The sequence below is a fragment of the Passer domesticus genome, chromosome 17 (assembly GCF_036417665.1).
Source record: "Passer domesticus isolate bPasDom1 chromosome 17, bPasDom1.hap1, whole genome shotgun sequence".
NCBI lineage: Eukaryota > Metazoa > Chordata > Aves > Passeriformes > Passeridae > Passer > Passer domesticus.
In genome coordinates, this window is record NC_087490.1 from 2,757,287 (window position 1) to 2,770,512 (window position 13,226).

At 40.0% G+C, this 13,226-nt stretch overlaps 1 protein-coding gene across 4 annotated transcripts in view; it reads right to left on the reverse strand.

Moving 5' to 3' along the window:
• Positions 1-13,226, reverse strand: part of SPECC1L (sperm antigen with calponin homology and coiled-coil domains 1 like) — a 62,840-nt gene that overhangs the window by 45,976 nt on the left and 3,638 nt on the right. For 2 of the 4 annotated variants that reach the window (XM_064392546.1, XM_064392547.1), the window contains exon 2: positions 2,985-3,174. In XM_064392546.1, coding sequence (XP_064248616.1) covers positions 2,985-3,137 — 153 coding nt within the window. In that variant the 5' untranslated portion in view covers positions 3,138-3,174. Of the gene's footprint in view, positions 1-2,984; positions 3,175-4,084; positions 4,200-9,900; positions 10,017-13,226 lie in introns of those variants that run through there. The other 2 variants (XM_064392548.1, XM_064392549.1) reach the window with 2 other exon arrangements.

Sequence of the window (13,226 nt, forward strand, 5' to 3'; positions counted from 1 at the left end):
TTGTAACATTATACTCTTGGCAAAGACAACTATTTAGCAAAGCTTTGGAAAAATTACAAACCAGCAGCTCTCTTTTAATGTTCCACAATGGCAACAGTTCAGAACCTTTAAAGTATTTTTGTAGCATATCTTTTTAATTGAAGCAAAAGCAATAGTGTGTATTTATCAAACAGCTTTTTCACATTTACTAAGAGCTGTGCCATCCTGCTTAGCATAAAAACTCCTACATTAAAATATGAAAAATTAGAAAATCCCATAATTAGAAATGCTCATCCAGACCTATTTTGTTTTTCTGTATAAAAAACCACTTTATAATTATACAATTCATATTCTGTTTTCCTCTCACCACTTTCTTTCAGTGCAACGAAACTTGAATAATGACCTATACAATTCATTTCATCTTAGTTTCTCAACAGGTATATCCTATTTACTGCATCTCATTCAAATCCCTTTATATATATATAATTATTCCTACCTAAGATTTTCTTTGATGGTTGTTGTTGCTGTATTTGAGTTTTTCAAACATCAAACTTCACAACAATCTATAATTAAGTTACTGCATTTTGCAAACAGAATAGAAGCCTAGACACATGAATGCTGAAAACACACACTAATTTTTAATATTCAAATATTGGTTTCCAAGTCCTGGCTTTTCAGGGACATTGCATTTTGCAATTCGTCTGAAGTATAGCTGCTGTCTAATTACAGCTGGGAGTGTTAGCAGGATCACAAGCTCATTAACTGAAGAAGTCAAAAAATAATGACCTTAAAAATAAGAATACATTATTTGTAGAGTATTTTTTGACAGATTAAAAGTGGCTGGGAGTTAAACTTCCGCAGTAATAGAGTGTGTGGGGTGCTGAACATTTACACAAGTGCTGGGCAAAGTGGGAGACAAAAACTACAGAGAAGGAACCAACCAAGGGCATTGGGAAACAGACCCTGGGACAGGCTCAGCTCTGCTCAAGGGTGGGTCCCACAGTTTCTTCCTGTGCTCATTGTCCACACGCTTGAAAACTCCACAAGAAAGGACAAATGTATGGAACAATGCACTCAAAGAAGCCCACCCAAAGCTGAATGCTGGCCTATAGTTATAGCATGGAGGGGATGCTATAATTACAAAATAATTTTCCATTTTGCAACATTATTACTGACTGAACCAAGATTGTTGTAGTACTGTACTTCTACTCTTTAACAGAGGCCTTTCACTCAATATCCAGCTCAAAGGACTGAATAAATTAGTAAACACTGCAATAAAGTTATTTAATGCCAGCTTTTTTTTGGTCAAAGAATATTGAAAGAAATTCAGAACACACACACACCCCAATTCAACTCTAAGAGAATATCCCACAACCTCTGAGGAAAACAATATGCCAAATGCTTCATCAACAATATAAAATAATATTAAAAATATTTTTTAAAATGCAACTTCTATTGATACTTCAAGAGAGAAATTATGTGATTTGTCAGTACCAGTAAACAAAAAAACCCCACTTTGTCATGTAAGTACAGAACACTCAAAGAACACTTCACTACCATTAAGTCACACAGTTGGCACAACAGCACCATAACAAGTAAAAGACATCCAACTGTATGAGTAAGCCTGGTTGAACACAAATCTGAGATAAGCCTTAGTAATCAAAAGAAAATTTTCATTGTGCCTCAAACTCATAAATTGTCATGAATTCTAATCCCACACCAAAACATAGCCAGAAGTGTTACTAACATTAGTAAAATTGTGAAAGCACACTGGGTCAAATCTGTTCAGTGTTACATCATCCTCCTCCTTTATCTCCCTGAAAGGTATGACATAAGAAACTTGATAAGTAAACTACAAAGGACTTCAGTTGCTTTGAGAGGTTTCTAGAAATATAAAGTATGTAGTGTCAACAAGCATCAAAAGATTATTTAAAGCTAAGAAAACTGCAAGATGCATTGGGTGATGGAAGCAAGGAGGGGCAGAGAGAGAAAACCTCCCTGAAACTTGGCTTGCAAGTTCATCAGCAAAAGTATTAACCATTCTTCCATAGAAGAAAAGGAAGAAGAGAAAGGGAACACACCTTCTGACTTCAGTAACCCTGCAGGGCTATTACAGAGAGACCTCAGCTCTTACACTTCTTTCATTTTGGATCTTTATTTGCCAGTTATTAAATGGCCTTTGTGGCTTCCCGTGTGTCAGTGGTTCAGACTGCTGCTGGACACCCTGTTCCTTGCTCTGTTCATCTGTTCCAGGGCAGCAGCAGCACAGAGCTGCACACTGGGCTGCAGAGAGCAAAAGGAGCTGCATCCAGCCACGTCTGCATGCCAGGAAAAGGAGGCAGAGTAGGCAGACTCATTCCATCCATCCAGCCCAGATGCGGTTTCTCCCAGGTGAAAACTCCACAGCAGCACACCTCAGCGTGTCTGATTGTTTGTTGGAAGCCATACACTCCTCCATATACTGCCCTGTTTTCCTACTGTAAGAGAAAACCTCTACCTTTGAACTTCTTCTGGGAGCAAGAATCAACTTGTGAAAATTCAGCTCAAGCAGTACCTCAACACAAAGCAAAGGCCAAAACAGCCAGAAGAACTCAGCTGCACTGACCCGACACAGATCACTGATGTAAAAAAGTTCTCATGTTAGATATTTCATTAGCTCTTTTTTCAGAATTAGTAAATAACTCTTATCAAATCCTATTAGTCACTGACACCATTCAAGCATAACGCCAAACAAATAACATTGGTCAGAACACAACTTCCACTCTGCTCCTTCTGCACAACAGCCAAGCCCTGCACAGCACACTGCTCTCCACATCCTCTGCAGAATGAAAGTGCAGCCTGACACACCAGATCCTGTCACTGTACCCAGTACCTACCCAGATTCCCTCCTGCCACCCATGCAGCCTCCAGTCTAAGCTGCATTAAAGACAAGCCTGGAAGTTCTACCCTTTTTAAAGCTTTAGTGCAAAAAATACAAATAATCAGAATGTTCTGCTGGTTATTACCTTCAAAAGAGATGCTGATGTCCCGGTTTTGGAGAGTTTTGTTACTGCAGACACTGAGGAGCCGTTTTCTGGTTTGGCTTTTTCACTTGTTTGAGCTTTATTTACTCCAGGCACTTTGGGCACTGAGCCAACACTCCTGCTTGCTTTCTTCATTCTGGGCTGTCTGTTTATGATGCATTTACAAACAAATCTACAAGCAGAAAGAAAGAGACTTTAAACATAAAATACAGATGAAAAGCAATGTCTTTTTTTATAATGCTCTATTTAAGACCAGAAATCCAGAAGAGCAGCAAAGACCACAAATTAGAGCCAAACAAAACGCATGTGACTGACCAATGGTTTTTGCCTTTTTTTAAGAGAGATTTTTGCTAAGGACTAAGCACTTCCTACAGCTCCACTCCAAACTGTTATTTTTTTTTTATTTTTTTATTTTTTTTTTTTTTTTTAGTTCTTGTTCCAGAAATGGCATTGAACTGAGGATATTTTATAAGTGACCCATGTTGCTGAATTCACTCGTTAGCCAGCAAAAGAAAGGCTTATTAGGGAGCAATGTCCTTTATTTCTGACTGTGGGAAGGAAAACACTGTGGGAGTATTCAAGCAACAGCCTAACCATCAACAACACGGGATCTGAGAAAAGATTACCACTAGCTTGGTAAAACAGCAGTTGTGGAGAAAAACTTACTGTACAAAAAATCCAAAGAAGTTGAAAAATTCAGATTCCCTCAGACCAGTTATTAAAAATCACAATAATAAATACATTAAACTTTACAAAATTGAACAAGAGTCGCGTGATTGTGAGGACTATCTGCAGGAAGGAGCCAGAAGCAGCTCCTGGGTTCCACGGCCAGCAGTGAGGACGCTCCTGCAGCCTGGCCCAGCCTCCTGTCTCTGACAGCAGAGAACTGCCAGCACTGCCAGTCCACCACAAGCACAGATGAAAGCCCAGAAAACAAAGCTGGCTTTATCCAAAGCAGGAGCAGCCACAGCAGCAAACTGTAGGTATTACAACAACAGCAGCTGACTCCAAGGAAGCACAGACTAACAGGAGACAGAACAGCCACAACTTGAAGCATGGGCTACCAGAAAGACTAGACACACCAGGATCTTCTCCTCCTGCAAGAGGGAGAGCTGGCAGCTGTTTTCCTCATCACCCCTGAGTCAGATGTCATGGGATGGAAGGTTACGAGGACAACATCTCCACTCCACTTTTTCAGTCTCAAGGATTCCAGGTGGAGGTAAGTGATCAGGTTGATGTGAGCCCAGTATCTCACAGCTGACTGGAAACATGAAACATGTCCAGTCATTTCCAGCTCTTCAAAACTGAAGCATTTCAAAGGCACAAAAAGCAGACTGATGAATGTGTGCATGAGACATTTGACATAACAACACAGTGGTCAGAAGTACTAAATAATTTTAGCTAACAAAATTAACACCAGACCCTTACACTCCTTCCTTCTGAGCACCACCTCAGCTGCACACAAGTATATTTCAATTCTCACTTTGATAAAAGTCAGTCAAACTGCAGGAGTTTTGCCTCCTCAGATCCCCAAGTACTGTTAACAGAAGCAACAGGAAGCTTCATCTTAAAACACTGCAAATATTTGTTTATAGCTTCCAGATTCCCTTTAGCTCTGAAAGCTGCCATGAATAGACACAGAAAACTTTGTTTGCTATTGCAGTTTCATCATCACAATGTCAAAAATGCACCAGTCCTGCCATACAGCTACAAGTAATCAGAATACTTTCACAGAAGACTAAATAACTGAGATAATTTGAAATGAGAGACTCCTTTAAAAACCAAAAGCCAAACCAGAGAAGCCCCATGAAGGTAATATTAAGTGGTACAACTGCCTACTAGGTTCCAGAAGCAGACAGTAACACTGGTTACCACACTTCTATTTTCTTGCCTTTTCCATGTTTATGAGTCACTTAGTTGTGCTTTTGATCTTATTCAACTGAAAACTAAAACTGAAAAATACTAAAGAGGATAGAGTTCTTTAGTAGAACTGGTATCTTTACTGTTGAGTGGTATTTCTGATGTTTTACAGACATAAATAAATTAGCACATAGCACACTTGAGGAATAACCAAATGAATTTTCAGAGCGCAGTCTGTAGCAAAGCTGACTGCATTTAAAAAATTATCCCAAAGGAAAACTACACACCTGTGCTAAATCCAGTGGTCAGAACCATCCCTTTTTGACAGCTCAGAGTGAGAGGGCAGTGCTCCAGGAGGGTTAGGGCACTGCCAGTGATATGACTGGGATACATTTGGGCAAAGCCTGACGACCTTCCTGGCAATGCAGATAAAGCATTGGCTCTGGCTGGCACGGAGACACCCAGCACTGGCTGCTTGCAGTGCACATTTGTCACGTCTGCAGAGCACATTCATCAGCCCTGACACACCTTGCAAGGCCAGACACAGCACACACGAGCTTTGCATGCACAGTAAACACAGTTGGATCTGTTTATTACAGCAAGTAAGAATAACACAATGGATGGATGGCCTCAAAGAGATGCAGGCTAACGTTACCTTTTACAGAACAAACCATTTTTACTGGTATCAAGATATCTCAAGGGGTCAGCAGGGACAAGATTCTGTGAACTCAAATGTTTCTCATCCATGAGAAGTGTTCCTGAAAACATGCCACAGTGTTTGCTTCAAGAACAGCAACTGCAGAGCAGTGATGGAAGCAAGCAAAACTCAACAATGTCAGTTAAGTATAATCCTCAAGTTTCATCACAGCATTACTTTAAAATATCCATATATTTGACACTCAAGACCAGTATTTCTGATTCACTGAAACTCAAAGGTAGAACCACATTTCCAGAAACTTTAAAGTTACATAGAGGACAAGAAGGCTTAGAGACCACTGTTCCTGATTTAATTCCAGAGAAACTAAACCTTAGTAGTTCCTCTCCTAATTAAAGAAGTTTACATCATTAGAGTTTAAAAACTGAGAAAAATATACGAATGGGTCACACAAAATAAGAACAAGACATCAATTAGCATTATAGGTTCTAAAAGCAACTGCTTAGTAAGACTCCTGAAGTGAATTTATGGCCTCTCTGTGCCAATTTGTCCCCTCCTGCCTTCTGCAGGAAGGAAAAAGAAGATGGGGTTTCAGCACTGAAAACAAAAGACATCAATATTGTGTGACTGGAAGTAGAAAAAGCCCTGCTTCACCCAGTTTCTCAAAAGGCAGGTATGGCAGATAAAAGCTACATTTGAGCTTCTGAAGAACACAACTACATTCCTTAGGAAGACACAGTCTTAAGAAGCAACAATAATCTTGTCTTTCTTTTTAACAAGAAATTTTAAAATAAGAAATAAAACACTCTCTAACCAAAGGAAGCTTTCTGAAGAGTAACATACAGCATAAACAACTCAAACAAGAACTAAAATATTATTTCACTACTGTTTTAAAAAGAAAATACTGCATATAAAACTGTATTTTATATTTTGCCCTAGGGAGAAAGGAAGAATTACTGAAGACTTCCTTTCCCTTTATACACACTTCCTCCTCCTCCTCAAAAAAAAAAAAAAAAAGAAGGAAAAAAAATTCACTACTAAAGAAAATACTCATCAACAGGCAGAAGACATTACTGGAAAACATCTGATTAATGATAGCACAAAGAGTATCAATTAATCAAAATGGAAAAAAGCCAAAACACCACCAAAATATCAGATAGAAAGACTGCATTCCTGAACTAAACTGTAACTATTGCCTCTAACCTGTATCCCTTGCCAGGCGTCTCTCTTTCCACAGCACACATAGTCCAGGAAACAGAACTTGCTCAGCAGTGCTCTCCCTGCTCTGGTGGAGGCATGAGAAACCAGTCCTGCACTTTATACCAGCTGCAAACACAACTGCATAAATAATAATTTCAAACTGTTTTGCCCAATAGCATGGCTCTGCTCCTGACTGTAAACTGATATGATACATCCAGCCAGCCAACAAGCAATGCTTTCAGCATTACCCTTCAGAACCCTGAGCACTGGAGCAGGGCAGGGAGGGGATGATTCCTCACTGTGATTATTTTAATCTCATCCATTATTTAATATGCCTGTTTAGGCTAATATTGCTGTCACAAAAGTAAAGAGTAGTAGTTACCAGAGTACAGAATATAGTTTCCTGTGCCTGGAAGACAACAGAGGGTTAAGCAACAAAAGTATTTTTGAGATGCATTAAACAACGCTACCTACTAAAAATCATGAATTAAGAAAATGATAAAAAAATCTTAGAATTATCTTTTAAGACAAAGAAAAAAAGAAGCAAGCAATCCCTCAAATCTGAGGATACGGAGCACTTTTGGAAAATTGAATACCCAAGTTACAGAAGCAATTGCTCACATCTAAGAGCCACAGAGTCAGTACACTTTCACCCTCTATTTGCGCAAATTCTTTGGCTTTGATATATTTAGGCTGACAACTTTGCCCAAATAATTAGGGAATGACGTTTTCAGGTCATTTACACAGTCCCAAAAGGCAGAAAAGCAAAGAGATTATAAAATACAGCCTCATCAAGCCCCTGTAAAACACAGATACAGAATTTTCCCAAGTCTCTGCAGACAAGACAGCACAGACACCCAAAAGCTTCATATCTGGAATATGAAATAAACTATCCAGAAAGAGACACAGCTCTCTGTATCTATAATTTTCAGCCTGCAAGCTGCACAAGCACTCTACAACAATGGCTCTTGCTCAATAATTCCAAAAATATGATATATAAACCACTGGATTCCAACAGCCCAGAGCAAATAGTACATTTCTTTTATTGCTTAAGATCAAGACATCACTTTTAGAGACTTGAAAGTTTGCTGATGCTAGCAGGTAATTTAAGATACCAAGGATAACAGGAGAGTCCATGGAACCACAAAGACCCTTATGAGACTAAGTGGACAATAAAAACAGCAAACAAAATTAAATATAGGTAAACACAAACACATCTATCTCTCGGGGAAAGCAACCTCAGCTTCAAATATAAATGTGCTCTCAGTGTATCATTACTGCTCAGCAAGACTACAGCACTCTGATTCACAGCTTCATTAAACTATCAGTGCAGTGTCTGGAATAAGGAAAGTAAAAAAGCAAAGCAATTCCAGAAATTATTAAAGAAAGGAACAGAGAATGAACCATAAAACACTAATATCACACTCAACAAATCAATTTTTTGCCCATCTACCCACACTTTAATGGCTATGGGCAGCTCTTCTCTCAACCTCAAAAAAAAATTTCTTACACATCTTAAAATGATTGAGCAAGAGGCAAAAATAAGATCAAAGGTATATAATAGCTCCCATGAGACATCTCACAGGGAACATGACAAAAGCCTATCAAATCTGGAATGGCATTGAGAAGGTAGAAATGGAGTTGCTGTTAATCATCTCTTCCAGTAAAAAACTAAAACTAAAGACCAGCAAATTAATTTAAAGCCAGATTCTAAATTTTAAAAAAATGTGAGCTGTATGTTTAATGTATATTGTGTGAGCAGATGGGGAGACAAGGTACAGAAATTTCCTAATGGCTGTTAAATATCTGAGCACCAAGGGCTCAGAAACCCCTCTGAGCCAAAACTAATTACAAGGTGGGAGAGCAGTCAGGGTAGGAGGGAAGACTTTGGGTTCTTTCCTAAGGCATCTGCCCACAGCTGCAGTGGGCTGGAGCCCTGTGCCAGTGTGGGCAGTGCCTGCTACACTGCTGTGCTGCGAGGAAAATACACAACTGTGCACTGCAGTGCAGATGGAGCACACGGGGCTGCACTCCTCAAGCAACGGCTGCAGAGTCTTTTAGAGAGAAAAGACCTTTCTGTTACTTCCTGCCATAAAAGTCTGAAGAGCTTTTACAGTTTTCCATTACAAGAATTACAAAAATAGGAATTTTGCATTTAAGTTATGCTATCCATCCACTGTTTTCAAGCTGCATTTTGCTATTGCTACTTCTCTTTCTAACAGAAGGGAGGAAAGACCAGAGCTTTGGGCAAGATTTGGCTGTTGCACACCTCAATCTCTCTACTCCTTCTTTGGAGAAAACTTCAGAGCTGTAGCTGCTGCAAGCAATGTGTAACCGTTGCAATACTTAACATTCCAGACAAGTGACAGGAACATTTACAGAACTCCTGAACTCACAAACTGTGCTCTAAAGGCCTTTTCATAACAAAATTAAATTTTGTAGCCTTGTTTTCAAGCTTCTATTTCAAACAACTGCTATTTCAAACCACTGCCAAGGAAAGAAAAAACAACTGTTCATCAGCTAGCATGGAGAAACTGTTCCACAGGGAAGGCAACACTGTCCATGACTTGGTCTCAGCATGAGCTTCTACACAGACTGCAGCTTCAGAAGACTTTTCTAATTCTAGCTTTGAAAAACAGAATAACAGACCAGGTAAATCCACACCTTACTGGTATCCATCATATCCATTGAGCTAATTACAAAACATTCTATGTTGGCTCAGTACCCTCAGCATGCCCATTAACTACAGCTGCTCACAGTCCAAAACACATTACTGTTAAGTAGGGTTTGTTTCCTTGGTGTTGAAAATACAGTAATTTGGTTACATTGTCATTTTTCACTCCTTTTGGTGAATTTCACAGTTGCATCCCAATTTTAAGCCACACACTAAGAGATGAGGCAGCATACACCTGTTTCCTGGATAGCAATTGCACTTCTATGTCAGATTTTACATGCTTGAACAAACAGCAGATATGTCAACCTTCCCTTAAAACCCATAAAACCCTTGGGTTAGTACTCTGATAAAACAGAGCTAACTCCTACAGTGACACTTGTTTTCCAGGAAAATAAAAAAATTAACACAAATTTTCCCAGCCAAAGGACTGGCCAGCTTTAAGCATAAACCCCAGTAATCTAAAAAGTGGTACTTGATCAGGTAACTCCATTAATTGGAAGTGCTCTTACCTGTTATTCCAAGCATGCTCTAAAGCAAGTGTTACTCTAAAAATCAACGACCTTCCAGTTACAAAGGTGCATTTAGTGTCCTATAACCTTAAGCATATACTGAATTCCTCACACAACAACCAAAGTCCACTGGTAGAATGCTTACAGTGTTAATTGCTGTGATTCCTACAGTCATGAGTCCTACTGACAAACACATACGTGGAAATTCCCCTGGCACTGCCTGGCAGTACTTTCAAAACCAGCCATGACAATTTTAAAACCAGGGGAGTTGGTAGAACAGCACAACAAAAGGTGTAGGATCAACACAACAGCTTCCTTCCCTTTCAAACTGACTGGCTCAGCATACAACATTTCACTGCAATGTTCCCTCTCCAGCACAGCTGTTCCCAAAAGTGCTGCTGACCAGTGGTCAAAAGAGCAGGTGACCAGTGGTGATCTCCTCCCTTTGGTCCATTGTAAATGTTGTCAGATAAACTCAGCTATCAACAGCTGCAGCAAAGGCTTCTGCTGCACCACGTTCCAGGGAGGAATAAGGCCAGGGGCCCATGACAGGAAGGGGACAGAGCAAGGACGTGCAAAGAGCCATTTCAGGAGGCAGACCAGTGGCTCCCAGCACACGTGGTACAGGTAAAACCTGTACTGAAGTGATTAACTTTGACTAGGTCTCATGCTCATCCAAAACACTCCACCAGATCTTCAGTTCATGCAAAATCCAAACAATCCCAGCCCTGATACCAGGATGGTTATGGTGATAGATCTGTTCTTGCCAGCAGTTGATTAATTCTCAGCTTGAGGACTTTCTATTGCCTGGCCATCTGGAACTGGGAGGTGACTGAGTGCTCCCCATGTCCACTTCACCACCAACCTGGTCTGACAACATTCTTGGAGGCATTGCAACAAAAAAGTCCCAGAGAACAGAAGAAGCAATAAAGAGATACATCACCTCAGGACCTTCCCAGGCCCCAGGTGCTTACAGCTCTGGGATTCCCAAGCCCAGAAGGACCATCCTGGTCTCAGATGCACCAAGCAAATGGCCTGAATGGGAATGGCTTATGCACAAGTCAATCTTGCTAAGGCTGGGGGAGGGAAGTGCCTGCTGGGGATTGCTTAAGTTAGTCATGAAAATAACTTAATTGTACCTTGCCACCTAAGGAGGCAGTCCCACCCCTTCCTTGGTCCTCTCCCTTCTCTCCATTCTAGAGATCACAGCTCATTTTTGATGAGTTGGTCTTTCAGACAGATCAGGACTGATCTGACTCACCTTGTAATTGCTAGATACTATGCAAAGGAAGCAGCGGGACTGGGAACAAGAAGGAAGTCTCATCCTTTCAGAGATGGTGTAGCCCCAAATTTGTTTTAATTCAGTTTCAGGCTATTGGCCCTGCTTTAAATGAACCTCTTACTGCCCCCCACCAAACCACCAATGCTTTCCAAGCCACACTCTGCCAGGGAACAGATGAACTGTGTTATTTTTACACTATCACCACGTCACAAAACAGGCCACTGAGGGGTCTGAAGCCTGGCTATCTATGAATTCTGTGCAGTGGCCCACATCTATCCCCACCTCCAAGACCTGTCAACAGTACACTCATCACACAGTTTAAAGGCTTCAGGCTTGGCAGACACAGGGCCACATGCAAATCCTTCCTAAATACTCTGGTATCACTAAGGGAGGAGCAGTTACCGGCCCCAGCACGGAAGTTCAAGGACACAGATTTGAGTCATATGGAAGAAAAGTCCTTGTGACAGGATGGAGAGGTTCCCATCGACTGGTAAATTTTTTACTTCTCCAGGGAAAAAGGGTAAGTCTACTTCTCGTCCAAATTTTATTCCAAGCCTTCCAGAAAAGGGTGAATCACCAGCCAGTTTATGGAACCACTGCTCCCTGGGACAGTTTGGTTGCTGGGGGAGTGCAGGATCCCACATGGGACACAGCCTGGGAAAGCACCAAAAGCCCAGCAGAGCACCCCTGGCTGATGTAGCTGCCGATGTGCTGATACCCCCATGGAATGCCAAGTGCACTTTCCACTGTGAAACACTTTTAAGGTATTTCTTTGAAAAGCTCCTGGATCTCCAGGTTTCCTGGCAAGCCTTTGATGTGTGACTGAAGGCCTCAGAATTGTTTTTCCTCCAGAAAAATGCAGTCTTTCTATTAGAAAAGTTTATACTCAAGTCTTTTTTTCCCCTTCAAATATCCTTTACATTACAACACTAACATCCATAACTGATAGACTTAATTTTCTTCTGCAGATAAACATTATTTATTTTTACAGGTGTGTATATAGAAAGATTTTCAGGAAACAGTCAAGAAGTTTTTGTAACAAGAATTTGTATGATTTCATGTTTTTAAAACAGCAAATGTACTTCTGAATATGAAACAAAGTGGACTGTCATTTCATCTGCACACTTGGATCTATACACTTTAAAATGTCTTTACTATTTTTCCTGAATTTTCAGAAACAGAATTTACATTGTTTATAGTAGTAGCTATCTCAGCAAACTACCAAAACCTTTGGAGAACAGCATGATGGCACCTCAAAATTTTTCCAAAGTCACAGGCACGCCCATGCTGAAAGCTGAGGAAAGCTTCTCCCACATTTTGTATAAAACTAGAAAGAACAGCAGCATTATGTCACAAAGTTTTCATTTTAACATGCTAATTCTTTATGACCTCAGTGTATTTCAATCCATGATACTGCCACGTTCAAGGATGCATCTCATATTCACAAATCCTCAGTCAAGAATAATTTGATGACAACAACTACCAACAACTGAACGTATTGAAGAAGTTCATTTCCAAAAGAGACATTAATTGTCCATCACATGTAAGCAACTGCAGATACAAAGTAACTTTGCATGATTCTGTCACTGAAAGGAAAGAAGGTTCTTTTTTTTTGTCACAGAAAGAAATAAAAACAAAATTAAAATTTCAAGTTACTCAGATTCTTGGAAGGAATCATGTCTATAAAAGTAGCTTTAATTTTCCTCTTCTCTTCCAGAAAAGCCTATATTCCTTCAGGGACTTGAAGGAAATATTTGCCATTAACCATTTAAAGTGCTGGTCACTTGTTAGGGAAGAGCAAATTGAAACAGGCAAGACCATTGTCTGAAAAGACACTGCACAGCAGATGCTACTTTAAATGCACACCCATTATCAACCCTCAATATAATTTACTTTGCTAAATAAAAGAAAATTTTAGCTCAGTATAATCCGGCAACTCGGTAAAAAGAAAAAAAAAATTAAAAATCCTACAGCTAAACAGAGAAAGTCAGACTTTAGCAGATCATTTTTATAAACTTGCCCATGTCACTTAAGACCTGTCCAT